The sequence below is a fragment of the Pseudophryne corroboree genome, chromosome 1, assembly GCF_028390025.1.
Source record: "Pseudophryne corroboree isolate aPseCor3 chromosome 1, aPseCor3.hap2, whole genome shotgun sequence".
NCBI classification, from domain to species: Eukaryota; Metazoa; Chordata; class Amphibia; order Anura; family Myobatrachidae; genus Pseudophryne; species Pseudophryne corroboree.
This window is the reverse complement of record NC_086444.1, coordinates 98,533,697-98,561,403: the sequence shown is the minus strand read 5'-3', so window position 1 is coordinate 98,561,403 and position 27,707 is coordinate 98,533,697. Positions and strand designations below refer to the sequence as shown.

The window sequence follows — 27,707 nt, the reverse complement described above, 5'->3', positions numbered from 1 at the left end:
CCACTTCCTGTCAATCACATTACGATCACCAGAACGAAGAAAAAAACTCATAATGCCGTGAGTAAAATACCTAACTGCATAGCAAATTTACTTGGCGCAGTCGCACTGCGGGCATTGCGCATGCGCAGTAAGCGGAAAATCGCAAAATAACGAAAATCGGCAACGAGCGAACAACTCGGAATGACCACCTAAGTGAGCAAAACTGCCGGCAAATGGCAGTAATAAAATTTTTCTCATGTAATAATTTTAAGTCACATTTCCCTTAGGTCAGTCATGTAAAAGACAAGGGCCTCAAACCAGAAATAACCAGTCTTAGCCGGTCTGGTAAGGGTGTGTGAGGTCATGCTGTGATGTCATAATGGAAACTGCCTATGTCAGGGCTATGCTGTTGCTGTCTCTTGCATATGCTTTCAGAGGCCTGGCACGGCATAGCACACTGGTAGAAGGTTAGTGACTGGACAAAGATAAGAGCAGCTTATTTTGAATCGTCGGCAGACGTTTAGCATGACTATTATAATATATGACTTACGACCTTGGGGATAGCATAGTATTGGATAAAAATAAAATCTCACACCTACTGGGACAGTGCCATTACTTAACATCCACAAGCGGCTGCAAATGGGCCATTGGAGATATATGAAGGGTGCTTTACTCTCTCTCTCTGCCTGCCTAAATCCCAGTGTGCCAGTGTTGCACGCTGATCCATTTTTATTAATATGTAGAGATGTAAGAGAATTAAATTGTGCTTTAATCATTACCTTTGTTTTTATCCAATACTATATACAGATGTAGCCATGCTGATCATGGCTACATCTGAGAGAAACGTGCACCCTCGACGCAGCTATGCGCACCTGTGCCTAGCTATGTCGAGTTGCGGCATTTGCCGCCCCCATCCATGTGAATGGGGCACACACATGTCTTAGATGTCCAGATGTACGCGGTGCAGTCGCGACTAACAAGGCGCAATCGCCTTAAGATGTAGCCACAACGAGAATAGCTACATTTGTACAGTTGTAATTCCTGTTAGCGTCAGAAATGAATGCTATGGTGACTATGACTGTCCCCCTCCCCCCTCATTCCCACTCAGGGAGTGTGGGGGGAGGGGGACAGTCATAACCCATAGGGGTACAGGGGAAACCACCGGTGGGCCCTACTGTCTGGGGGCCCACCTCCTCGTCTATGGATCAGGTCCCGTCTGTGCACTTGAATTGTACATTATACATATTATCTACAGTGCATTGCAGTTATTAATCTGGTACATTATCATGCATGTACTAGCAGTATTTACTATATATATTTATCATGGGCCCTATACCATGTTAGCCAAGCCTCTGTGGCAGCAGGCCACACCCCTAAGCATGGGCCTTTACCTCTGCATTCCCCCGGTGGGCTCTCCATGCCCCACTCATTTCTTGCTCTCTTTTTTCACTCTCTAACCATTGACGTATAGGTGCGTTTTTCTCCTGCCGGGTAAATAGGTCAAGATATCAGATTTGAGGTGACAGATGGGAAGACTGGGTTAGGCAAGGTTAGTTGGAGGGCGGGTGGTCTGGGCAAACCAGGGACGTGCAGTCAGGGAAGGCAGGGGAGGCAGTGCCTCCCCTGTCGTTAATGATTAAAATAATATAAAGAAGATACTTATGACACATACTGTATTCTGTGTCATAAGTATCTCCTTTATATTAATCTAATCATTATCCCTGTTTAAATGTGTTTGGGAGGCACCGATCGTGGTACCTCCCAGTGTGAATGGGGAAGGGTGTGGGAGCGGGGGGCGGGGGTGGGCGGGGCCTAGCCATGGGTATTAAAAGTCCATTGGAAATGCATGGGAAAGCGGCACCATTAGAGGTGCTGCTTTCATACAGGGACGTGCTTTCAACCCATGAAAGCACACCCCTGTCAGTGAGGCCACAGTGATTGGCCAGAGGATCCGTCACTGGATCCGCTGCCATCACTATATGGGTGCGCGGAGGTGTGGGCATTGGTGGCAGTGAGAGTATTAGTGGCACTGCCATTCTGCAGAGTTTGGCAGCGGAGCAGTACCAATTTCAAAAATGGCACCTCAGCGTAATTTTTTAAATTCAAGATGGCAACCACGAGCCAATCACGGCTCGCTGCGTCATCACCCCGGCCCCTCCGGCTGACTTATATAAGTCAGCACGAGGCATCGGCGTCAGTCCGACGGCGGAAGAGCTCCTGAAGAAAGAAGACGCTGGAAGTCTTGGATGGCTTAAAGGCCGCCGCCTCCAGGTGAAGACCCTGAATAATAAACTTTTTTTTAAAGATGGTGTGGTGTTTTTATTTTAATATTTTCTTTACAGGTGGACTACAGGTGCCAGCGGGCCCTTTATGTCCGGACATGCTGGCACTTGTGGTTCTCCAAGTGCTATGCAAAAGAGCTTAACGGCTGCCGCCCACCAGGTGAAGACGCTGGAAGCCCTGGGAAGGCGGCAGCCATGCAAAAGAGCTTAAAGGCCGCTGCCTCCCCGGTGAAGACGCTGGAAGCCCTGGGGAGGCGGCGGCTCCCCAGGTGAAGGCGTCGGAAGTCCTGGAGAGGCGGCAGCCATGCAAAAAAGCTTAAAGGCCGCCGCCCCCAGGTGAAGACCCTGACTAATAAACTTTTTTTTAAAGACGGAGTGGTGTTTTTATTTTAATATTTTTTTTTACAGGTGGACTACAGGTGCCAGTGGGCCCTTTATGTCCGGACATGCTGGCACTTGTGGTTCTCCAAGTGCTATGCAAAAAAGCTTAACAGCCACCATCCACCAGGTGAAGACGCTGGAAGCCCCGGGAAGGCGGCAGCCATGCAAAAGAGCTTAAAGGCCGCTGCCTCCCAGGTGAAGACGCCGGAGAAAGATGACGGAAGCCCTGGGGAGGCGGCGGCCCCCCAGGTGAAGACCCTGACTAATAAAAAAAAAATTAAAGACGGTGTGGTGTTTTTATTTTAATATTTTCTTTACAGGTGCCAGGGGGCCCTTTATGTCCAGACATGCTGGCAATTGTGGTTCTCCAAGTGCTATGCAAAAGAGCTTAACAGCCGCCGCCCACCAGGTGAAGAAGCTGGAAGCCCTGGGAAGGCGACAGCCATGCTAAAGAACTTAAAGGCTGCCGCCCCCAGGTGAAGACCCTGACTAATAAACTTTTTTCTTAAAGACGGTGTGGTGTTTTTAAAGAAGAAGAGGAAGACAAAGAAGAAGGAGAAGAAGAAGAAGAAGAAGAAGAACAAGAACAAGAAGAAGAAGTAGTAGTAGTAGGACAAAAATAGGCTATATTTTGCTTAAAATAAAAATAGACATTTATTTTTTAAATATATTTTGCTTGAAGTTGTCTTAATAAATAAATTCTCTCAAAAGGTGAAGAAATGACACATACTTAGGGAGACAAATATATTAGGAGAGTTTAAAACCATGCGTTGTTTATTCTACACAAGAGAGTACCATGTGAGGCAGCCATTTTGGGTCCACTACATAGATTACACTGTGCTATAAGTAAAACATGGCAGTAAGGCATACAAAGGTAAAATGAAAAGCAACTAACAGGAAACCTAGTTTGCAGCTTATGTGAGCGGCCTAACAAGGATGTACTGCCTGCCGCTGTGCAGGTGTCGTCACTTCACCCACCTGTGCAACGCCGTCACAGACGATATCCAGATGCGTAGGGACTCCGCTCTCCGGACCAGGCACCAGCGCGAACACCACCTCACCGCAGTATGAGTGGAATTATTACACTCACTTAGTGCAGTTGGACTTCCAGCATATAGCACTGCACTGACAGTTGGTGTTCCGGTCATGCTTCTGCAGACCTTGACTCTGCCCAGGTTATACTGTTTTCAGCTAGAAAGCTGTCCAATCTGATTTTGAATGCATTTACAGAGTCCGCCATAATTACCTTCTCCGGCAGAGAGTTCCAAATCTTTATTGCCCTGAAGAACCCCTTCCTACGTTTTGTATGGAATTTTCTCTCCTCTAACCTCAGTGAGTGTCCATGTGTCCTATACAGAGTTCTATTAATAAACAAATCCCCTGCTAACTCCTTGTAATGACCCTTTACATATTTGAAGATATTAATAATATCTTCTCTTAGACGCCTCTTTTCTAGAGTATACATATTTAACATAGTTAGCCTTTTCTCGTACTCCAGTGTCTCTAACCCTTTAATCAGTTTAGTAGCACGCCTTTAAACTCTTTCGAGTTCTCCAATATCTTTTTTATAATATGGTGCCAAAAACTTAACACAATATTCCAGGTGCGGACGTTCCAATGATTTGTACAGCGCCATGATTACATCCTCGTCCCTGGTCTCAATACCCCGTTTTATGCAAGCAAGGACTTTACTTGTCTTCTTCACTGCATTTTAACACTGTGTACTGCTATTGAGTGTATTATCTATGAGGACCCCCAAATCTTTTTCCACTACTGATACCACTATATTTTCCCCATTAAGTGAATAGGATGCAAGTTTGTTTTTAATCCCAAAATGCATAGCTTTGCATTTTTCAATATTGAACCTCATTCCCCATTTAGACACCCAGAATTCAAGTTTAAATAAGTAATTCTGTAGAGACTCCACATCTATTTCTGAATTAATTACCTTACCCAGTTTAGTATCATCTGCAAAGATTGATACTATGCTTCCCAGGCCTATTCCTAGGTCATTAATACATATATTGAACAGTAGCGGACCAAATATGGACCCTTGTGGTATTTATACTGCTGACTACTAGTGCCCAGCTGGAGAACATCTCATTGACCACTACTCGTTGTACCCTGTTATCCAGCCAATTACCTATCCATGTACAAATAGTGTATCCTAGACCAAGTTCCCTTAATTTGATGATCAGTCTCTTGTGAGGCACTGTATTGAAGGCTTTTGCAAAATCTAAATAGACCACATCCACTGCTTTTCCCTGGTTAAGATTATCGCTCACTTCGTCGTAGAAGCTAATTAAGTTAGTTTGACATGATCTGTCGCTCACAAACCCATGCTAACTCCTGCTCATAAATTTAGTATTCCGCAGATAATCCTCTGTGCTATCCCTCAAAATTCCTTCCAATATTTTACCCACTATAGAGGTTAAACTAACTGGTCTATAGTACCCAGGATGATTTTTTAGAACCCTTTTTAAATAATGGCACTACCTCAGCTATACGCCAATCCATCGGTACCATACCCGATTTAATGGAACTATAGAAAATCAAGTATAAGGGTCTTGCAAGCTGTGCCTTAAGCTCCATAATAACCCTCGTATGAAAACCATTTGGTCCCGGTGATTTATAAATCTTTATGTTGCTTAGTCTCTCCAGGACTATTTCCTCACTTAAACAAGCATCTAGCCAAGAATCATTACCTTCACTGTCGTTATGCACTACTAACACCGTCTGATCCTCCCTGGTGAAAAAAAGCTGTTCAGTATATCCGCTTTTATTTTGACATTGTTTCCAAGGCTCACAGTTCATCTTTTAATGGGCCTATGTTCTATTTTTTTAACCCTTTAATGTTTATGTATTTATAAAACTCTTTGGGATTGGCTTTATTCTCTATAGCAATTTGTTTTTCGTTTACAATTGTAGCTGCCCTTATTACTTTTTTGCATCTTTTATTGCATTCTTTGTAATACTGGAATGACTCCTCCCCTCCATTAGTTTTAAATGCTTTAAAAGAACACCTCTTTTTAGCCATTGCTTCTTTGACATCTTTATTAAGCCACATTGATTTGAGTCTATTACTCTTGCATTTACTGCCCAAGGGTATGAATTTGTGAATATTGCTATCAAGCAACCCTTTTAAAGCATCCCACATTTCCGATGTGTCTTTACTATGAAACAAAACTTCCCAGTCAATGTCGTTTAGCATATTGAAGTTAGCTTTTCTAAAGTTGAATGTTTTTGTTGATTCCTTATAGCTATGTTTCCTCAAACTGATGCTGAATGTGATCATATAGTGATCACTGTTTCCCAAGGTCTCCCCAACTGTAATGTTTGATATAATGTCCACATTATTGGTAATAACTTGGTCCAGAACATTATAACCTCTGGTTGGGTCCTCAACTAATTGAGACAAGTATTGATCCTTTAATGTGTTTAGAATCCTGCTGCTCCTAATTTTTACACATGAATCGTTACTCCAGTTTATACCTGGATAGTTAAAAATACCCTAACACTAGGATGTCCCCCATTCCCGCAGCTTTTTCTATTTGCTGTGAGAGCAGTTCCTCGTCACGTATGCTAATATCTGGTTGCTTGTAGCACGTGCCAATGACTAGTTTCTTTATTTCAGTGCCCCCACTAGTGATCTCAACCCATAGTGATTCCACATTATCACCAGTCCCCTCGTAAATAACATATATTAAGTTTGGTTTTAGAGATGGTTTTACATAGAGACATACCCCTCCTCCCCTTTTGGTAGCCCTGTCCCTCCTGAGAAGTGAATATCCCTCCAAATTAGTAACCCAGTCGTGAGAGTCGTCCCACCATGTTTCCGAAATACCTATAATATCATACTGATTTTTTGATACTTGCCATTCCAATTCCCCCATTTTACCTGATAGGCTTCTTGCTTTCGCAAGCAGACATTTTATGTTAATATTTCCTTTGCCCTTTTGCTTTAATGGTAACTTACCATTATTTACAAGTGCCTTTCTAGAATTACTCTTACCAACTGTTATTCTATTCTCTACCTTACCCCCCATCAGGGGTTAAGGTGCAATCAGTGAGATTGCTGGACTATTCAGGGAGTTTGGGAGATTTCTTCTATTTCAGGGAGTCTCCTGCAGAATGAGGGAGAGTAGGCAAGTATGTTTATACCAACAGAATAATGTACAAAAAGACAGCAAACTACATGTACAGTAGTTTAATTTGGACCACATGGCCTGCCTGGTAGTGGTATCACATCCTATAGCAACAATACACTGTTCAACACTTAAGTCACGTAATCGGTCAGGCAGAGATGCACCTCTCTGCCGGTAACCTCAGGGTACCATGTGTAAAATGTGGCACTGGTGCTCCCGAACTGTACCATGTGGAACGCAAAACTGGATATAAGCAGCTAGCTTCTCCTGTGGAATGCAACAACTTCTAATGCAGCTACCAGTTAGCAAGCAACATCAGTGCACATGTGCAGACCAGTAGGGACCATATGGTAGCACTGATCCCAAGTTTTGAATGACCAGCTAAACTACAGGAATAATTTATTAAACTCAATAAAACAGGAGTTAAAGGGAATGTCTCATATCAGCACATCCCTAGGCATACAATGCTAGCAAACTCAATGTGGTATTAGAATATTACTAGAGATGTGCACAGGACCATTTTTGCTGGATTTGCAATTGGCCCTGATTCGTCATCCAGCTTTGTATTTGGTTTTTGCCAAACTGCCGTGACTGGTTTTGTTTTTTTGTTTTCAAAAATTGACAAACAAAACTAAAATCACATAATTTGGGCCTTTTTTTTGTTCCATGGGGGTGATTCAGACCTGATCCTAGATGTGCTAAATTTAGCACATTTATGATCAGATTCTCTGACATGCGGGGGGACGCCCAGCACAGGGCTAGTATGCCCCACATGTTAGGCGCCCGCATGAGACCCACAGCCATTTTTGTGATAGCATCGGCTGCGTATGATGTCATGCAGCTGCACCGACTACGCCCCCTGTTTCTCCGTTGCCGCCCCTGTTTTGAAGTCTCGTCCCCGCAATACTCCATCTCCGTCTTTGAAATGGAGCGTTGCCTCCCCCCCCGTGACCATCTCTGCCTCATAGACAGGCAGAAGCAATCGCATTTTCTGTGGGGCGCCGTCGAAAATGCAGGCGCATGCGCAGGATGGGCCCTGCGCAGGATCCCGCATCCTCTTAGCAATTTTTACTGTTGGATCGCTTATTGCGATTGCGATCCATCCTTAATCAGGCTCTATTTGTAAAATATAAAATATACATCACAAGATTAGATGCCACTAAGGCCCTCATTCCGAGTTGTTCGCTCGCAAGCTGCTTTTAGCAGCTTTGCACACGCTAAGTCGCCGCCTACTGGGTGTGAATCTTAGCTTCTCAAAATTGCGACCGACGGATTCGCAATATTGCGAATAGACCTTTCTTAGCAGTTTCTGAGTAGCTCCGGACTTACTCAGCCATTGCGATCAGTTCAGTCAGTTTCGTTCCTGGTTTGACGTCACAAACACACCCAGCGTTCGCCCAGACACTCCCCCGTTTCTCCAGCCACTCCCGCGTTTTTCCCAGAAACGGTAGCGTTTTTTCCAACACACCCACAAAACGGCCAGTTTCCACCCAGAAACACCCACTTCCTGTCAATCACATTACGATCACCAGAACGAAGAAAAAAACTCGTAATGCCGTGAGTAAAATACCTAACTGCATAGCAAATTTACTTGGCGCAGTCGCACTTCGGGCATTGCGCATGCGCAGTAAGCGGAAAATCGCAAAATAACGAAAATCGGCAACGAGCGAACAACTCGGAATGACCACCTAAGTGAGCAAAACTGCCGGCAAATGGCAGTAATAAAATTTTTCTCATGTAATAATTTTAAGTCACATTTCCCTTAGGTCAGTCATGTAAAAGACAAGGGCCTCAAACCAGAAATAACCAGTCTTAGCCGGTCTGGTAAGGGTGTGTGAGGTCATGCTGTGATGTCATAATGGAAACTGCCTATGTCAGGGCTATGCTGTTGCTGTCTCTTGCATATGCTTTCAGAGGCCTGGCACGGCATAGCACACTGGTAGAAGGTTAGTGACTGGACAAAGATAAGAGCAGCTTATTTTGAATCGTCGGCAGACGTTTAGCATGACTATTATAATATATGACTTACGACCTTGGGGATAGCATAGTATTGGATAAAAATAAAATCTCACACCTACTGGGACAGTGCCATTACTTAACATCCACAAGCGGCTGCAAATGGGCCATTGGAGATATATGAAGGGTGCTTTACTCTCTCTCTCTCTGTCTCTGCCTGCCTAAATCCCAGTGTGCCAGTGTTGCACGCTGATCCATTTTTATTAATATGTAGAGATGTAAGAGAATTAAATTGTGCTTTAATCATTACCTTTGTTTTTATCCAATACTATATACAGATGTAGCCATGCTGATCATGGCTACATCTGAGGGAAACGTGCACCCTCGACGCAGCTATGCGCACCTGTGCCTAGCTATGTCGAGTTGCGGCATTTGCCGCCCCCATCCATGTGAATGGGGCACGCACATGTCTTAGATGTCCAGATGTACGCGGTGCGGTCGCGACTAACAAGGCGCAATCGCCTTAAGATGTAGCCACAATGAGAATAGCTACATTTGTACAGTTGTAATTCCTGTTAGCGTCAGAAATGAATGCTATGGTGGTTATGACTGTCCCCCTCCCCCCTCATTCCCACTCAGGGAGTGTGGGGGGAGGGGGACAGTCATAACCCATAGGGGTACAGGGGAAACCACCGGTGGGCCCTACTGTCTGGGGGCCCACCTCCTCGTCTATGGATCAGGTCCCGTCTGTGCACTTGAATTGTACATTATACATATTATCTACAGTGCATTGCAGTTATTAATCTGGTACATTATCATGCATGTACTAGCAGTATTATTTACTATATATATTTATCATGGGCCCTATACCATGTTAGCCAAGCCTCTGTGGCAGCAGGCCACACCCCTAAGCATGGGCCTTTACCTCTGCATTCCCCCGGTGGGCTCTCCATGCCCCACTCATTTCTTGCTCTCTTTTTTCACTCTCTAACCATTGACGTATAGGTGCGTTTTTCTCCTGCCGGGTAAATAGGTCAAGATATCAGATTTGAGGTGACAGATGGGAAGACTGGGTTAGGCAAGGTTAGTTGGAGGGCGGGTGGTCTGGGCAAACCAGGGACGTGCAGTCAGGGAAGGCAGGGGAGGCAGTGCCTCCCCTGTCGTTAATGATTAAAATAATATAAAGAAGATACTTATGACACATACTGTATTCTGTGTCATAAGTATCTCCTTTATATTAATGTAATCATTATCCCTGTTTAAATGTGTTTGGGAGGCACCGATCGTGGTACCTCCCAGTGTGAATGGGGAAGGGTGTGGGAGCGGGGGGCGGGGGTGGGCGGGGCCTAGCCATGGGTATTAAAAGTCCATTGGAAATGCATGGGAAAGCGGCACCATTAGAGGTGCTGCTTTCATACAGGGACGTGCTTTCAACCCATGAAAGCACACCCCTGTCAGTGAGGCCACAGTGATTGGCCAGAGGATCCGTCACTGGATCCGCTGCCATCACTATATGGGTGCGCGGAGGTGTGGGCATTGGTGGCAGTGAGAGTATTAGTGGCACTGCCATTCTGCAGAGTTTGGCAGCGGAGCAGTACCAATTTCAAAAATGGCACCTCAGCGTAATTTTTTAAATTCAAGATGGCAACCACGAGCCAATCACGGCTCGCTGCGTCATCACCCCGGCCCCTCCGGCTGACTTATATAAGTCAGCACGAGGCATCGGCGTCAGTCCGACGGCGGAAGAGCTCCTGAAGAAAGAAGACGCTGGAAGTCTTGGATGGCTTAAAGGCCGCCGCCTCCAGGTGAAGACCCTGAATAATAAACTTTTTTTTAAAGATGGTGTGGTGTTTTTATTTTAATATTTTCTTTACAGGTGGACTACAGGTGCCAGCGGGCCCTTTATGTCCGGACACGCTGGCACTTGTGGTTCTCCAAGTGCTATGCAAAAGAGCTTAACGGCTGCCGCCCACCAGGTGAAGACGCTGGAAGCCCTGGGAAGGCGGCAGCCATGCAAAAGAGCTTAAAGGCCGCTGCCTCCCCGGTGAAGACGCTGGAAGCCCTGGGGAGGCGGCGGCTCCCCAGGTGAAGGCGTCGGAAGCCCTGGAGAGGCGGCAGCCATGCAAAAAAAGCTTAAAGGCCGCCGCCCCCAGGTGAAGACCCTGACTAATAAACTTTTTTTTAAAGACGGAGTGGTGTTTTTATTTTAATTTTTTTTTTTACAGGTGGACTACAGGTGCCAGTGGGCCCTTTATGTCCGGACATGCTGGCACTTGTGGTTCTCCAAGTGCTATGCAAAAAAGCTTAACAGCCACCATCCACCAGGTGAAGACGCTGGAAGCCCCGGGAAGGCGGCAGCCATGCAAAAGAGCTTAAAGGCCGCTGCCTCCCAGGTGAAGACGCCGGAAAAAGACGACGGAAGCCCTGGGGAGGCGGCGGCCCCCCAGGTGAAGACCCTGACTAATAAAAAAAATATTAAAGACGGTGTGGTGTTTTTATTTTAATATTTTCTTTACAGGTGCCAGGGGGCCCTTTATGTTCAGACATGCTGGCAGTTGTGGTTCTCCAAGTGCTATGCAAAAGAGCTTAACAGCCGCCGCCCACCAGGTGAAGAAGCTGGAAGCCCTGGGAAGGCGACAGCCATGCTAAAGAACTTAAAGGCTGCCGCCCCCAGGTGAAGACCCTGACTAATAAACTTTTTTCTTAAAGACGGTGTGGTGTTTTTAAAGAAGAGGAAGACAAAGAAGAAGGAGAAGAAGAAGAAGAAGAAGAAGAAGAAGAAGAAGAAGAAGAAGAAGAACAAGAAGAAGAAGAAGTAGTAGTAGTAGAACAAAAATAGGCTATATTTTGCTTAAAATAAATATAGACATTTATTTTTTAAATATATTTTGCTTGAAGTTGTCTTAATAAATAAATTCTCTCAAAAGGTGAAGAAATGACACATACTTAGGGAGACAAATATATTAGGAGAGTTTAAAACCATGCATTGTTTATTCTACACAAGAGAGTACCATGTGAGGCAGCCATTTTGGGTCCACTACATAGATTACACTGTGCTATAAGTAAAACATGGCAGTAAGGCATACAAAGGTAAAATGAAAAGCAACTAACAGGACACCTAGTTTGCAGCTTATGTGAGCGGCCTAACAAGGATGTACTGCCTGCCGCTGTGCAGGTGTCGTCACTTCACCCACCTGTGCAACGCCGTCACAGACGATATCCAGATGCATAGGGACTCCGCTCTCCGGACCAGGCACCAGCGCGAACACCACCTCACCGCGGACGACGGGGGTCTGGAAAGAGAGGGATATGCCGGTTGAGACGTACGCCCGACCTCCGCCTAGAGTACGGGACACGTCAGGGGTAGCCGCGACCTTCACCGGCTGGGCGGAAGGTCATCACTGGCCAATAGGCCTCAGCTACCCAATTCTCACACACTCGCACTCTCGCACGTTGTGTGGTGAGAGGGGGGTCCTCGCGTCCGCGAGCAAACCCTCCCGACCGGTATACAGGGGGGGGGAATGACAGACAGACAGGCACAGGGTGATACTCACTTCCAACTTGCGGGTCACCTTGATTGTCGCACCTCTCCGCTCCTGTTGGGGCAAGAAGAACAGCCTCCCTACCTGCAGGCTACTCTACGGCTAACAACGATACAGCCAACTACGCCTGCCTAAACAAACTAACTTAAACTGGAGGCCACTGGTTCTACCCCAATCAAACAGAGACCAGACTAATTAATCACGTTCACTACCCGGCAAGTCAGTGGAACAATTCCCCGGCCCAACAGTATACCCCGATTTACCAGTCCTACCTTCCAGATGTTGGACACCGGCCGGTGCCTTTGGCTCGCAATGAAGGACGGGGGTCTAGAGCAGACGGTGGCCCACTCCCGACGGCCGGGGGATGGCGACGTGTGGGACGGGAACGTTACTCCACACTTCCAATCCCCTGGGCCATACACCGCGTGGGGCCGGTCGGCTTCAAACAACAGCCACTGATCCCTGAAGAGCTGCTGCACAGCCCACTTCCAGCCGGAGGGGGCGCAGGCAGGAGCCTGAATGAGGGGCGCAGGCCGGAGGCCTGGGTGAGGGGCGCAGGCCGGAGGCCTGGGTGAGGGGCGCAGGCTGGAGGCCTGGGTGAAGGGCGCAGGCCTGGGTGAAGGGCACAGGCCGGAGGCCTGCTGTGGGCGCAGGCCGGAGGCCTGGTGTGAGCTCAGGCCGGAGGCCTGGTGTGGGCACAGGCCGGAGGCCTGGTGTGGGCACAGGCCGGAGGCCTGGTGTGGGCACAGGCCGGAGCCTGCCTACTGGGCGCACAGGCCGACAGGGCCTGACTCTCCCCGCAGGCCTAGTGCCTGTCCCTGGTGCTCTAGGGAGGGTTTATAAATAAGTGGAGGTGGCCCAAGGCCGCCTACCTGTCGCGGAGGGAGAGGCTGCAGCGGGGAGCTTCGTTAGCTCTTTTGCTCTCCACACGCTGCAGCACTCTCCGCCGGACTTCCGTCGCTGGTCGCCGTCTTCTGCCTTCCTGCTTGGCTCCGCCGACGTCTTCTCCCGCACCGCCGATGTCTTCTTCTGCTCCGCCGACGTATTCTTCCGCTGCTCTGCCGCCGCCGCCGGACCCGCTGTCTTCCACTGGAGCTCTTCTCCCGTCGCCGTCCGCCGCTCGACTGACTGCTCCCGCTCCGCAGCGCCTCTTATATGGCGCTGGGAGCGGGCGGAGCTATGACGCGGCGAGCTCCGATTGGCTCGCCGCGGCGAGCTCCGATTGGTGGCCAAGGCGCGAGCCCTGATTGGCTCGCGCTTGGCGCGCCGTTTGAAATGCGCCGCTGTGATTGGAGGGGCTTGAATCCTTTCAGATGCAAGCCCCTCCAGACTGGGACCTGCCCGCCGCGCCGCCGCCCGTCGCGCCGCCGGGGAGAAGGGGGCAATCCCCTTCACATTTCCCCCCCCTTTGTCCTTTGTGGTCCCCACAAAGCAAGAATCCGACCACACAAAGTTCGGGTCCGCGTAGCGAGGGCCCGGGACGCCCCTATTTGAACGCAGAGAGCGTCTTGGTAGGGGGGAGGCAACCACATCGGCTGGGGGTTGAGGCTCCGATGCCTCCTCCGGCCGATTCTCCTCGACCGGCGACCACCATTCCTCGTCTGACAGAGGGGCCGGAGCTTCCCAGGCAGGGGCCCCCACCCCGTCCTCCGCTACAGGGGACTCAGCCCCGCTCACCGGATCCAGGAACGGACAAGGTCGCAGCTTACTCCGATGTAACGTGCGCAGGCGTCCCGTCCCATCAGTAGACTCCACTTGATACACAGGCCCACCTGGGGCCAAGCGACGGCGCACAAGGTACGGGGTAACTTCCCACCATTCTGACAGTTTCCCCCCCGGGCGAACCTCTCGCACCAACACTCGCTGGCCCACGGCCAGCGACCCAGGCTCGTGGGACCTCACAGGTGGATGCTGGTGGTCTGCGATCAGCCTCCCAGCCAACTCGCGCGCCGCCTTCAGCCGCAGGCGGTGGTCCTCGACCCATTCGGCAGGGGCGAGGGGCGTTCCCTCCTCAGTCCCGGACAGTTGTAAGTCATGTGCCTCCCGTCCTGGTCGACCGAACAGCAAAAGAAAAGGGGAAAATCCCGTGGTGTGATGGACTCTGTTGTTATAAGTCCAGACCAGTTCCTGAACATGTTCGGGCCATCGCTGCTTCTCAGCTCGTTCCAACACGCGGAGCATCTGCAGCAGAGTCCGGTTAAATCTCTCGCAGGCGCCATTCCCCTGCGGGTGGTAAGGTGTTGTGCGGGACTTTTGAACGCCATAAAGCTGGCAGAGGCGTTCCATCAGCTGCCCCTGGAAACAGGCCCCTTGATCCGAATGGATCCGCTCGGGGCAACCGTACTGCCGAATGAAATGTTCGACGATCGCTCGTGTTGCTGACTCCGCAGTCTGGTTCCGGGTGGGGACCACTACCGTGAATTTAGTGAAGTGGTCAGTCATTACCAGGGCATACTGGTGTCCACTTACTGACTCCCCGATCAACACGTAGTCGATCATCAGCATTTCCAGCGGCCGACTGGTCCGGATCGTCTGGATGGGCACATGCTGTTCCTGCGGCTTAACTACCGCACACCTCCTGCACTCACGACATACCTGGTCCACGACCGCTTGCAGCCGGGGGGCGAAATATTGGCGTCTCAACCAATGGTATGTTTTATAGGGTCCCAAATGGGCCCCCTGCTCGTGCGCCTCTTCCACCACTGACCGCACCCGGGCTTCTGGCACGACCACCTGCTCAACAGTACGCATTTCCTGTTCCAAGTAGCATTGTCTCCGTAGGGTACCAGCGCAGACCCGCAATTGGTCCCAACGACGCACCACCTTCCTACAGAACCCGGTCAGCCCATCCTGCTGCCGGCGAGATGGCATATGACCCCTCTGTACCCACTGTCGAATGAGGTCCAAACCTTCGTCGGCCTGCTGTTCCTGTGCCCAGTCCGTCTCCGTGTACCTAAGTAAGGCAGTCTGGGCGTCCTGTCGACACAACTCTCCGCCCACGGGCTGCCGCACACGAGTGAGATCCGGCATTTCTTCTCCGCAGTCATCTTCTTCTCCACCAGGTTCGGGGGTTTCCACTGGAAAGCGAGACAGGGCATCCGCGTTGGTATTGCTCTTCCCCGATCGATAGCGAATCTTGTAGGAGAACTTGGCCAACCTGGCCACCCACCGTTGCTCCAAGGCGCCTAACTTGGCGTTCTCCAGGTACGCCAGGGGGTTGTTGTCTGTAAAAATATCCACGTGAGCGGCGGTCAAGTACTCCGCAAACTTCTCGGTCACAGCCCACACCACCACCAGCAATTCCAACTTGAAGGAACTGTAGTTGTCTGGGTTCCTTTCAGTCTCTCGCAGGCTACGACTGCCGTAAGCAATCACCCGCTCCTGCCCATCCTGAACCTGAGCCAAGACCGCGCCCAACCCCTGCAGACTTCCATCCGTGTATAGAACGAAGGGCTTCTCAAAATCTGCGTACCCCAACACCGGAGCCTCAGTGAGACTTGCCTTCAGTCGGTCAAAGGCCAGGTTCTGCGCTTCTCCCCAAGTCTCCAGGGCAGCTCTCTTCGTGGTCGCAATCCCTCGAAGCAAGGCATGTAGGGGTTCCGCAATCCGGGCAAAATCCTTGATGAAGCGTCGGTAGTACCCCACCAAACCCAGGAATGCCCGCAATTCCGTGACAGTGGTGGGCACCTTCCATTCCTGGACGGCCGCCACCTTGCTGGGTGTTGGGTACACCCCATCGCGTGACACCACGTGCCCGAGGTACTCCAAACTGGATTTCAACAGGTGGCACTTCCGGGGCTTGAGCTTCAGGCCGTACTCCTCCAACCGTTGCAGAACCCTGTCGAGTCGAGCAAAGTGTTCCTCCAAGGTCGCGGCGAACACGATGATGTCGTCCAGGTAAATCAGCAAGGCCTCAAAATTCAAGTCTCCCAAGCACCTCTCCATCATCCGCTGGAATGTGGCGGGCGCATTGTTCAACCCGAACGGCATGCGGCAAAATTCGAACAACCCCATGGGAGTAATGAATGCGGTCTTCTCCCTATCCTGGGGAGCTACCGGCACTTGCCAGTACCCACTGGCCAGGTCCAGGGTCGAAAAGAATTTTGCATTGCCCAGTGCAGCTAGGGACTCCTCAATCCTAGGGAGAGGGTAAGCGTCCCGGACGGTGCAACTATTCAACTTCCGGTAATCCACACAGAACCGGATAGTCCCGTCCTTCTTCCGGACTAGGACAATGGGTGCAGCCCATGGACTCTTGCTCTCCTGGATCACGTGGTTGTCCAGCATCTGACGCAACATGCTCTTTACTTCTTGGTACAACCGGGGCGGTATCGGCCGATACCGCTCCCGAACCGGGGGGGCGTCTCCGGTGCGGATCTCATGCTGTAGGTCCTCCGTATATCCGAAATCCTCTTCATGCCGGGAGAACACCTTCTGACGATTCCAGAGCATCTGGTCCAGCTTGGCTACGTCCCCGGCCGCGCACTCATCTAGCGACACGTCCATCTGCGTACGGATAATTGTACCGTTCCACTCAGGGCAGGCCCCCTCCTGCTCCTCCACTTGAACAGACAATGCCCATGCCTCGGAAGCCTCCGGCTGTAGGGAGAGTTTTCGCATACCCTGAATGCTATCCTCGTGAATCGCCACCACCTGAGCAATGACTGTCCCAGCCGGGACTCGGCAAAGCTGATCGGTGAGATTACAAAGGCGGACGGAGACCTTCCCCCCGGTCACCACCGACACGGTACGTGCCACCATCACTCCAGACCCTACCCTCAGCACATCAGTGGGCTCTACCATCACCTCCATGCCATTTAGGCTCTGATGAGTCCGTACTTCCAGAGGGATCAGGACCTCTTGGCGAGGTGGCAACTCCAGGCGCTGGTGGTGACCGACCTTCAAAAGACCCAGGTGCTCATCGATTGCCCCTAGGGCCCTGGTCCCCCGTCGCCCCACTTGTTGGAGAGCCTGCTGGACGGGGCGCCGGACTCCCAGATTCTTCCAATAGTGTGGCCCATTTTCCTGGAACAAGAGCTGGTCGAGATGTCGGAGTACATTCATCCCGAGGATCACTGGGCCATGGCTCAGCCCCGGGCTGCTGACTACCAGCAGCCCCTTCCTACCCAGCTCTCGGCCACAAACCACCATTTCCATCCACACCACCCCCACCACGGGGATGGGTAGGTTATTAGCTGCCGTGAGGGTAATGAAGCTCTCGGACACCTCACTTTTGAGATGGGCGTAGTGTTCAAGGAAACAGGCCTCGGAAATGGTGGATACTTGAGAGCCGGTATCCAACAGGCAGGACTGGTCTTTCCCACCGAGGCGGCTGACTACCACGGGACACTCTCCTACCAATTCAGCCTGTTCGTTAATGGCTGATCTCCCCTCATCGCTCTCCCCCACGGGTGGTCCCGTTACCGCGAGGGAGGTCAGTTTAACTGCGCCTCCGGGATTGCTTCGGTACAGGTCCGTGCAATATGCCCGTACCGATGGCAGCGGTAGCAACGAGGGCCTCGGCCCTCTCCCGGACGGCCGTCGGGTCCCGTGCTTCGTCCACGGGGCCGCCTGGTGTCCCGCTCACGGGACTCCGTGCCCCGCTGGTCACGCCGGTACACCTCCTCCCTCAGCTGGGAGACCTCTTCCCTCATCTCTTTGGTCACCCGGAGAAAGGCCTCTTTCAGGTCTTGCACACAGGTCTCTAATGGGTTGGTCTCCCTGCTAGCCACGGGCGCGGAGATCGGCTGCACCCACTGGGGAAAGACAGCGTGTGGCCCGTAATTGGCATTGCGGTCCCTGGCTACGGCGTCGATTTCCACCTGATGGAAGGTCAGGGTGTCATCCTGGGATATCTTATCCAGCATCACCTGCCTCAGGGGCACGTTCCTGAGTCCCATGGCGAACTGATCTCGCAATATCTGACTGGTGTTGGTGAGTGCCCCAAACCCATCGGGGTCTTTCCGACGTACTTCTCCCATCATCTCCTGGAGGGCGTTGGCATACTGGGGAATGGACTCGTCCTCCCTCTGGAACCGGCCAAACAGACGCTGCCGGAGGGTCCCCGCCGAGGAGGTGTCCCCATAGATATCCCCCAGGATACTATAGATCTCCTCCAGTTCCTCGCGTTCATCGTCGGGTCGTAAAAGAATCGTCCGACGAGCCTCGCCTTCCAGAGAATTCAGGGCGAGGGGCACCTGCAGGTCGTCGGGCACCCGATAGATGAGAAACGTCGCCTCTAGTCGGGCCTTCCAGTCCTCTAAGGTCATATTGCGACCGTCGTAACGGGGTAGGTGGGCGAGGGCTGGTCCGACGTTGAGTCGACGCGATGACCTTCGTTGCTCGTCATCCGTTCCCCTCGGTACCACATCAGTGGAGCTGGCAGTCGAGCCTCTCCGAGTGGGTAGTTTCGGCACATCTGTCCATGGCTTCTCGGCTGTGGGTAGTGACTGATCTCCGTCCATCCTGCCGACTACGCCAAATGTGAGCGGCCTAACAAGGATGTACTGCCTGCCGCTGTGCAGGTGTCGTCACTTCACCCACCTGTGCAACGCCGTCACAGACGATATCCAGATGCGTAGGGACTCCGCTCTCCGGACCAGGCACCAGCGCGAACACCACCTCACCGCGGACGACGGGGGTCTGGAAAGAGAGGGATATGCCAGTTGAGACGTACGCCCGACCTCCGCCTAGAGTACGGGACACGTCAGGGGTAGCCGCGACCTTCACCGGCTGGGCGGAAGGTCATCACTGGCCAATAGGCCTCAGCTACCCAATTCTCACACACTCGCACTCTCGCACGTTGTGTGGTGAGAGGGGGGTCCTCGCGTCCGCGAGCAAACCCTCCCGACCGGTATACAGGGGGGGGGAATGACAGACAGACAGGCACAGGGTGATACTCACTTCCAACTTGCGGGTCACCTTGATTGTCGCACCTCTCCGCTCCTGTTGGGGCAAGAAGAACAGCCTCCCTACCTGCAGGCTACTCTACGGCTAACAACGATACAGCCAACTACGCCTGCCTAAACAAACTAACTTAAACTGGAGGCCACTGGTTCTACCCCAATCAAACAGAGACCGGACTAATTAATCACGTTCACTACCCGGCAAGTCAGTGGAACAATTCCCCGGCCCAACAGTATACCCCGATTTACCGGTGCCTTTGGCTCGCAATGAAGGACAGGGGTCTAGAGCAGACGGTGGCCCACTCCCGACGGCCGGGGGATGGCGACGTGTGGGACGGGAACGTTACTCCACACTTCCAAACCCCTGGGCCATACACCGCGTGGGGCCGGTCGGCTTCAAACAACAGCCACTGATCCCTGAAGAGCTGCTGCACAGCCCACTTCCAGCCGGAGGGGGCGCAGGCAGGAGCCTGAATGAGGGGCGCAGGCCGGAGGCCTGGGTGAGGGGTGCAGGCCGGAGGCCTGGGTGAGGGGCGCAGGCTGGAGGCCTGGGTGAAGGGCGCAGGCCTGGGTGAAGGGCACAGGCCGGAGGCCTGGTGTGAGCGCAGGCCGGAGGCCTGGTGTGGGCGCAGGCCGGAGGCCTGGTGTGGGCGCAGGCCTGGTGTGGGCACAGGCCGGAGGCCTGGTGTGGGCACAGGCCGGAGGCCTGGTGTGGGCACAGGCCGGAGCCTGCCTACTGGGCGCACAGGCCGACAGGGCCTGACTCTCCCCGCAGGCCTAGTGCCTGTCCCTGGTGCTCTAGGGAGGGTTTATAAATAAGTGGAGGTGGCCCAAGGCCGCCTACCTGTCGCGGAGGGAGAGGCTGCAGCGGGGAGCTTCGTTAGCTCTTTTGCTCTCCACACGCTGCAGCACTCTCCGCCGGACTTCCGTCGCTGGTCGCCGTCTTCTGCCTTCCTGCTTGGCTCCGCCGACGTCTTCTCCCGCACCGCCGATGTCTTCTTCTGCTCCGCCGACGTCTTCTTCCGCTGCTCTGCCGCCGCCGCCGGACCCGCTGTCTTCCACTGGAGCTCTTCTCCCGTCACCGTCCGCCGCTCAACTGACTGCTCCCGCTCCGCAGCGCCTCTTATATGGCGCTGGGAGCGGGCGGAGCTATGACGCGGCGAGCTCCGATTGGCTCGCCGCGGCGAGCTCCGATTGGTGGCCAAGGCGCGAGCCCTGATTGGCTCGCGCTTGGCGCGCCGTTTGAAATGCGCCGCTGTGATTGGAGGGGCTTGAATCCTTTCGGATGCAAGTCCCTCCAGACTGGGACCTGCCCGCCGCGCCGCCGCCCGTCGCGCCGCCGGGGAGAAGGGGGCAATCCCCTTCACACTTACGCAGTAAGGAAAATGGTCTTACTCTATAATTGCTTTTAGATATCTTTCTCCTTTATATCTATTTTAAAGTGAGCTGAGGGGAAAATAGCAATACAGGGTCCAGTTACATTATAAAATAATTAAAAAAAATTCTCTGACCAAAAAATAAAAATGTATAATAATTCTCCAACACTCTGAAGATAGTAAGCTCATACTGTGAATTGCATAAAATATTTCTATGAACCCCACTTAATCACTGTTACACACTGGTTCTCACTGAGCGGAGGCTGAGATGAGAGGGGTGTTATTCGGCAGGATCACTGGAAGTCAGCAGCCATCTTGGTACAGGGAGTGAAGCCTTCCTGAAGGAACAGTATGGAATCTGTGCAGTAGTGCTCTCCCCTTTCAACACTTTTTATATACAAATAGGATAATAATGCTAAAACTCCCACATAGTCATCTAAATGGGATGTAGTCACCATCCCGGCGGTCAGCTTACCACCACCGGGATCCCGGCCACCGAATGCAGTCAGTGGGGCCAAGGACTATTCCCACTAGTTGGTGTCCATGACACCCATAGAGAGGGAATAGAACCTGTGGCAAGCGCAGCAAGCCACCAAGCTCGCAGCGTGAAGCCCACAGCAAGGGGCTTCATTTTGCTTGCCCCTCTCCCGGCATTCTGGCAGTCAGGATACCGTCATCGGTATGCTGACCACCAGGATCCCGGCCGCCGGTCAACAACGCATCTGAATTATTACTTGTGCCTGGTGTAGGATTTTCAAACATGTGTAGTTTACTGTATACAAGGATATAAAACCTTAAAGGAACTGAGATCTAAGGTGTATTACATGTAGTTATAAAAATAAGTTTATTTTATGGCAGTAGTTTCCATACAGGGGGCCGTGAGACCCTGGGGTTCCTTGGGAAAGGTGGGAAGGGGGGGATAGGGGAGGCCTTGCAGTGCTGCTGTAGTTTGGTGGTCCATGAACAATTCAAATTGCTTATACTGAATTTAATCGGCAAAACCAGTCCTTCACCACATAACTGAACCTAAGGTTAACATATTATAAACACTATTTACTTCATTTTATATTTTTTTCTAAATTTCTCACTAAGAAACTATGGTCTTGGGGTGCCATGACAGAAATTCTGAAACTCTAGGGCAGGGGTGTCAAACTCGCAGCTCCTACCGTATCCTTTTGTGGCCCGCGGGCAGGGGTCCTTTTGCGGCCCAACCACCTTGTGTTAGGCGCCGGGGTCCGCTTGTCTGCGCGGCCCGGCGCCTAGCAACTAGAGACGCCGTGCGCGTACAGCCGCCGGCTCCCTAGCAACGCTAGACGCCGGGCGCGCTGAGCCGCACGGACCCTAGCAACGGGGACGCCACTGGCGGACCGCGTTCCCCGTTGCTAGGCTTTAGGAAATTAAGATATTCACCTGCTCTCTGGCCGTGCAGCAAGGCAGCTGCACGGCATTTTATTCTAATCAGCCTTTAGCAGCTGATTGGAGGACTCCTTTTTAAATACACTCCCAGGGCTTCTCACAGACGCCGGTAATAGCTTCCTGCATGCTGCCTTTGTTTGCTGAGAGTCTGTTTCCAGCCCTGCTGTATCCGGTCATTCCAGTCCTCAGAAGTCCGGTATTCGGGAGTTGTCATCTCATCCCAAGAGGTCGTTTGGTTCCCTGGAGTCCTGACTGATCACCGTTTTATATCCAGTGGTGTTCGTGAGTTGCGGCTCTGCCGTGTGTTGCGGCTCAGCAGCTTTACCTTTTATATTTTGTGTTTGGAGCATTTGCGGAGGGTTCCGCTTCCACAAGTCCTCTCTGGTACTCGGCGGTGCCGGGTAGGAGAATTGGACAAGTGGATATTTTGGTTGTCCTTTTCCCTGGCGGTTTCTCCGCACATATTATAGTTTTGAGTTTGCTTAGCCCCTGGCCTGGTTGTTTAGTTAGAGGGCCTCTTGTTATCACCCTGTCTCGGGTTTCCCTTTGTCTCTCATTAAGACCGGGGGGCATCGGAGTTGGGCAGACATAATCCGCCCTTCAAACGCGGCTGCCAAGGGCTCAAGAAACCATAGTCTCGTAGGGGATTTCTGACAACACGGGTGAGACAACAGAGTTAGGGCGCCAGGGGCTATTTTCCTGTCCTGCTCCCTTCCCCAGCATTCCGTTCCAGTGCTCCGGTCCTTGCCATAAGATCTCCTCTGACCAGAGTGCTGGAATCATAACATTATTACCGGCCATACCAAAACTTAAAATTAAACGAGGTTTAATTTTTTCTCATTCAGTTTTGTGAGAGTTTATCGGCCTCGTGAATCCAACAGGTTTAGGGCCAAATCCTGGTCAGCTCTTAGTCAGCCAGATTCAAGAACTTACTCAGATGGTTCAGGATCTTTCTCTTCGGGTGAAGTCGCAGGAAGATCTTTTGCGAGCTTCCCCAAGGGTAGTCCCTGAACCAAAGATGCATTTGCCTGACCGTTTTTCTGGTGATAGAAAAGAGTTTTTTAATTTTAAAGAATCCTGTAAACTTTATTTTCGTTTAAGACCGACTTCCTCGGGTACTGAATCTCAGCGGGTCGGGATTATTATTTCTTTGCTCCAGGGGGATCCTCAGACCTGGGCATTTGGTTTAAGAGCAGAGGATCCGGCATTGTTGTCAGTTGACGCTTTTTTTGAGTCTTTAGGGCTCTTGAATGATGACCCTGATAGAGAGGCGTCCGCTGAAAGTCAGTTGCGCGCTCTCAGACAGGGTAGAAATCCTGCGGAGGTTTATTGTACGGAGTTTCGCCGTTAGTCGAACGACTGTGGCTGGAATGACCCAGCCCTGCGCAGTCAGCTTCGCCTCGGCTTATCAGAGTCTATAAAAGACAGTCTCCTTCAGTACCCCGCTCCTGAGACTCTCGATAAACTCATGGAGCTTTCTATTAAGATTGATCGTCGTCTCAGAGAGCGGAGGGCTGAAAAAGGAGCACCTGTAAGGTCAAGTCCGTGTGTATATTCCATTCCTGAAGACGTAGAGGAGCCCATGCAGATGGGTCTCTCCCGGCTGTCTCCTGAAGAAAGAGCCAGAAGGCAAAATTCTGGTCTTTGTCTGTACTGTGGGGGTAAGGGACATTTTGCTCGTAATTGTCCGAACAAGTCGGGAAACGCTTTGACCAGGTGAATTGTGAGGGGGTTCACCTAGGTCTGCAGCTTATCTCCTCGAATAACTCCCTTTTAGTCCCAGTTAAAGTTTCCTTTGGCAGCCTCAGTTCTTCGGTGTCGGCTTTTGTTGACAGTGGAGCTGCAGGAAACTTTATGGATTTAACTTGGGCTAAGGCCTTAGGCATTCCTCAGTTACCTTTGGGTAGGTGTGTCACCATGCATTGCTTAGATGGGAGTCCGCTGTCTAATGGGATTATTTCTCTCCGTACACCCCCTGTACTGCTTACAGTAGGAGCTCTACATTCCGAGAAAATCGAGTTCTATCTTACACATTGCCCAGCAGTTCCAGTTGTTCTGGGTCACCCTTGGATGGCCTTTCATAATCCCACCATTGATTGGCGGTCGGGGGAGATTTCACAATGGGGTACTTTTTGTGATAAGGAATGTATCACGTTTCCAGTCAGAGTAGCAGCTATCATTCCAGAACTCATTCCGGTGGAATACCAGGAGTTTGCTGATGTTTTCTCCAAAGGCAATGCGGACATTCTGCCTCCCCATCGGCCTTATGATTGTGCTATTGAGTTAATTCCTGGTGCCGCATTGCCAAAGGGAAGATTATATGCATTATCCGGGCCAGAAACTGCGGCTATGAATGATTATGTAAAGGAGAGCCTTGAGAAAGGATTTATTAGACCATCAAAATCTCCTTTAAGTGCAGGCTTCTTCTTTGTGGAGAAAAAGGATGGCTCGCTTAGACCTTGCATTGATTTTAGAGCCCTGAATAAGATCTCAGTTAAAAACACCTATCCTTTGCCGTTGATTTCTGTACTCTTTGATCAGTTACGTTCTGCTGTGATTTTTTCTAAAATTGACCTTAGAGGAGCGTACAACCTCACCCGAATTAAATCTGGAGATGAGTGGAAAACGGCCTTCAGTACTCAGTCGGGTCACTACGAATACCTGGTGATGCCGTTCGGCCTGTCCAATGCTCCGGCAGTTTTTCAAGACCTCATTAACGATGTGCTCCGTGACTTCCTAGGGAAATTTGTGGTCGTTTACTTAGACGACATCCTGATTTTTTCTGAATCAATGGAACAACATGTTACCCAGGTGCGTCTGGTTCTTCAAAAGTTACGTGAGAATCATTTCTATGCCAAGCTGGAGAAGTGTGAGTTTCATGTCACGGAAGTATCTTTTTTAGGGTACATAATTTCCCCTCAGGGATTTTCCATGGAACCAAAGAAACTCCAGGCCATCCTTAGTTGGGCGCAACCCACCAATTTAAAAGCAATTCAGCGCTTTTTAGGGTTTGCGAATTATTATAGGAGGTTCATTCATTCTTTTTCTGACCTGGTTGCTCCCATTGTAGCTCTGACAAAGAAAGGAGCGGATCCTACCAACTGGTCGCGTGAAGCTGAGTTGTCCTTCCGGGCCTTGATGAGCGCCTGAAATTTTTCGGGTTTTGTGTTTTGGTTTTGGGTTCGGTTCCGCGGCCGTGTTTTGGGTTCGACCGCGTTTTGGCAAAACATCACCGAATTTTTTTTGTCGGATTCGGGTGTGTTTTGGATTCGGGTGTTTTTTTCAAAAAACCCTAAAAAACAGCTTAAATCATAGAATTTGGGGGTCATTTTGATCCCATATTATTATTAACCTCAAAAACCATAATTTCCACTCATTTTCAGTCTATTCTGAATACCTCACACCTCACAATATTATTTTTAGTCCTAAAATTTGCACCGAGGTCGCTGGATGACTAAGCTAAGCGACCCTAGTGGCCGACACAAACACCTGGCCCATCTAGGAGTGGCACTGCAGTGTCACGCAGGATGTCCCTTCCAAAAAACCCTCCCCAAACAGCACATGACGCAAAGAAAAAAAGAGGCGCAATGAGGTAGCTGTGTGAGTAAGATTAGCGACCCTAGTGGCCGACACAAACACCGGGCCCATTTAGGAGTGGCACTGCAGTGTCACGCAGGATGTCCCTTCCAAAAAACCCTCCCCAAACAGCACATGACGCAAAGAAAAAAAGAGGCGCAATGAGGTAGCTGTGTGAGTAAGATTAGCGACCCTAGTGGCCGACACAAACACCGGGCCCATCTAGGAGTGGCACTGCAGTGTCACGCAGGATGGCCCTTCCAAAAAACACTCCCCAAACAGCACATGACGCAAAGAAAAAAGAGGCGCAATGAGGTAGCTGACTGTGTGAGTAAGATAAGCGACCCTAGTGGCCGACACAAACACCGGGCCCATTTAGGAGTGGCACTGCAGTGTCACGCAGGATGTCCCTTCCAAAAAACCCTCCCCAAACAGCACATGACGCAAAGAAAAAAAGAGGCGCAATGAGGTAGCTGTGTGAGTAAGATTAGCGACCGTAGTGGCCGACACAAACACCGGGCCCATTTAGGAGTGGCACTGCAGTGTCACGCAGGATGTCCCTTCCAAAAAACCCTCCCCAAACAGCACATGACGCAAAGAAAAAAAGAGGCGCAATGAGGTAGCTGACTGTGTGAGTAAGATAAGCGACCCTAGTGGCCGACACAAACACCGGGCCCATTTAGGAGTGGCACTGCAGTGTCACGCAGGATGTCCCTTCCAAAAAACCCTCCCCAAACAGCACATGACGCAAAGAAAAATAAAAGAAAAAAGAGGTGCAAGATGGAATTGTCCTTGGGCCCTCCCACCCACCCTTATGTTGTATAAACAAAACAGGACATGCACACTTTAACCAACCCATCATTTCAGTGACAGGGTCTGCCACACGACTGTGACTGATATGACGGGTTGGTTTGGACCCCCCCCAAAAAAGAAGCAATTAATCTCTCCTTGCACAAACTGGCTCTACAGAGGCAAGATGTCCACCTCATCATCATCCTCCGATATATCACCGTGTACATCCCCCTCCTCACAGATTATCAATTCGTCCCCACTGGAATCCACCATCTCAGCTCCCTGTGTACTTTGTGGAGGCAATTGCTGCTGGTCAATGTCTCCGCGGAGGAATTGATTATAATTCATTTTAATGAACATCATCTTCTCCACATTTTCTGGATGTAACCTCGTACGCCGATTGCTGACAAGGTGAGCGGCGGCACTAAACACTCTTTCGGAGTACACACTTGTGGGAGGGCAACTTAGGTAGAATAAAGCCAGTTTGTGCAAGGGCCTCCAAATTGCCTCTTTTTCCTGCCAGTATAAGTACGGACTGTGTGACGTGCCTACTTGGATGCGGTCACTCATATAATCCTCCACCATTCTTTCAATGTTGAGAGAATCATATGCAGTGACAGTAGACGACATGTCCGTAATCGTTGTCAGGTCCTTCAGTCCGGACCAGATGTCAGCATCAGCAGTCGCTCCAGACTGCCCTGCATCACCGCCAGCGGGTGGGCTCGGAATTCTGAGCCTTTTCCTCGCACCCCCAGTTGCGGGAGAATGTGAAGGAGGAGATGTTGACAGGTCGCGTTCCGCTTGACTTGACAATTTTCTCACCAGCAGGTCTTTCAACCCCAGCAGACTTGTGTCTGCCGGAAAGAGAGTTCCAAGGTAGGTTTTAAATCTAGGATCGAGCACGGTGGCCAAAATGTAGTGCTCTGATTTCAACAGATTGACCACCCGTGAATCCTTGTTAAGCGAATTAAGGGCTCCATCCACAAGTCCCACATGCCTAGCGGAATCGCTCCGTGTTAGCTCCTCCTTCAATGTCTCCAGCTTCTTCTGCAAAAGCCTGATGAGGGGAATGACCTGACTCAGGCTGGCAGTGTCTGAACTGACTTCACGTGTGGCAAGTTCAAAGGGCATCAGAACCTTGCACAACGTTGAAATCATTCTCCACTGCACTTGAGACAGGTGCATTCCACCTCCTATATCGTGCTCAATTGTATAGGCTTGAATGGCCTTTTGCTGCTCCTCCAACCTCTGAAGCATATAGAGGGTTGAATTCCACCTCGTTACCACTTCTTGCTTCAGATGATGGCAGGGCAGGTTCAGTAGTTTTTGGTGGTGCTCCAGTCTTCTGTACGTGGTG

General features: G+C 50.8%; 1 protein-coding gene across 1 annotated transcript in view; it reads right to left on the bottom strand.

The window, feature by feature from the left end:
• Positions 1 to 27,707, bottom strand: part of LOC135062022 (uncharacterized) — a 100,053-nt gene that overhangs the window by 49,557 nt on the left and 22,789 nt on the right. The window contains exons 4-5 of the mRNA XM_063964105.1: positions 16,628 to 16,884; positions 13,714 to 16,123 (exon numbers count right to left, since the gene is read on the bottom strand). Of these exons, the coding sequence (XP_063820175.1) occupies positions 13,714 to 16,123; positions 16,628 to 16,884 (2,667 nt within the window). The remainder of the gene's footprint in view (positions 1 to 13,713; positions 16,124 to 16,627; positions 16,885 to 27,707) is intronic.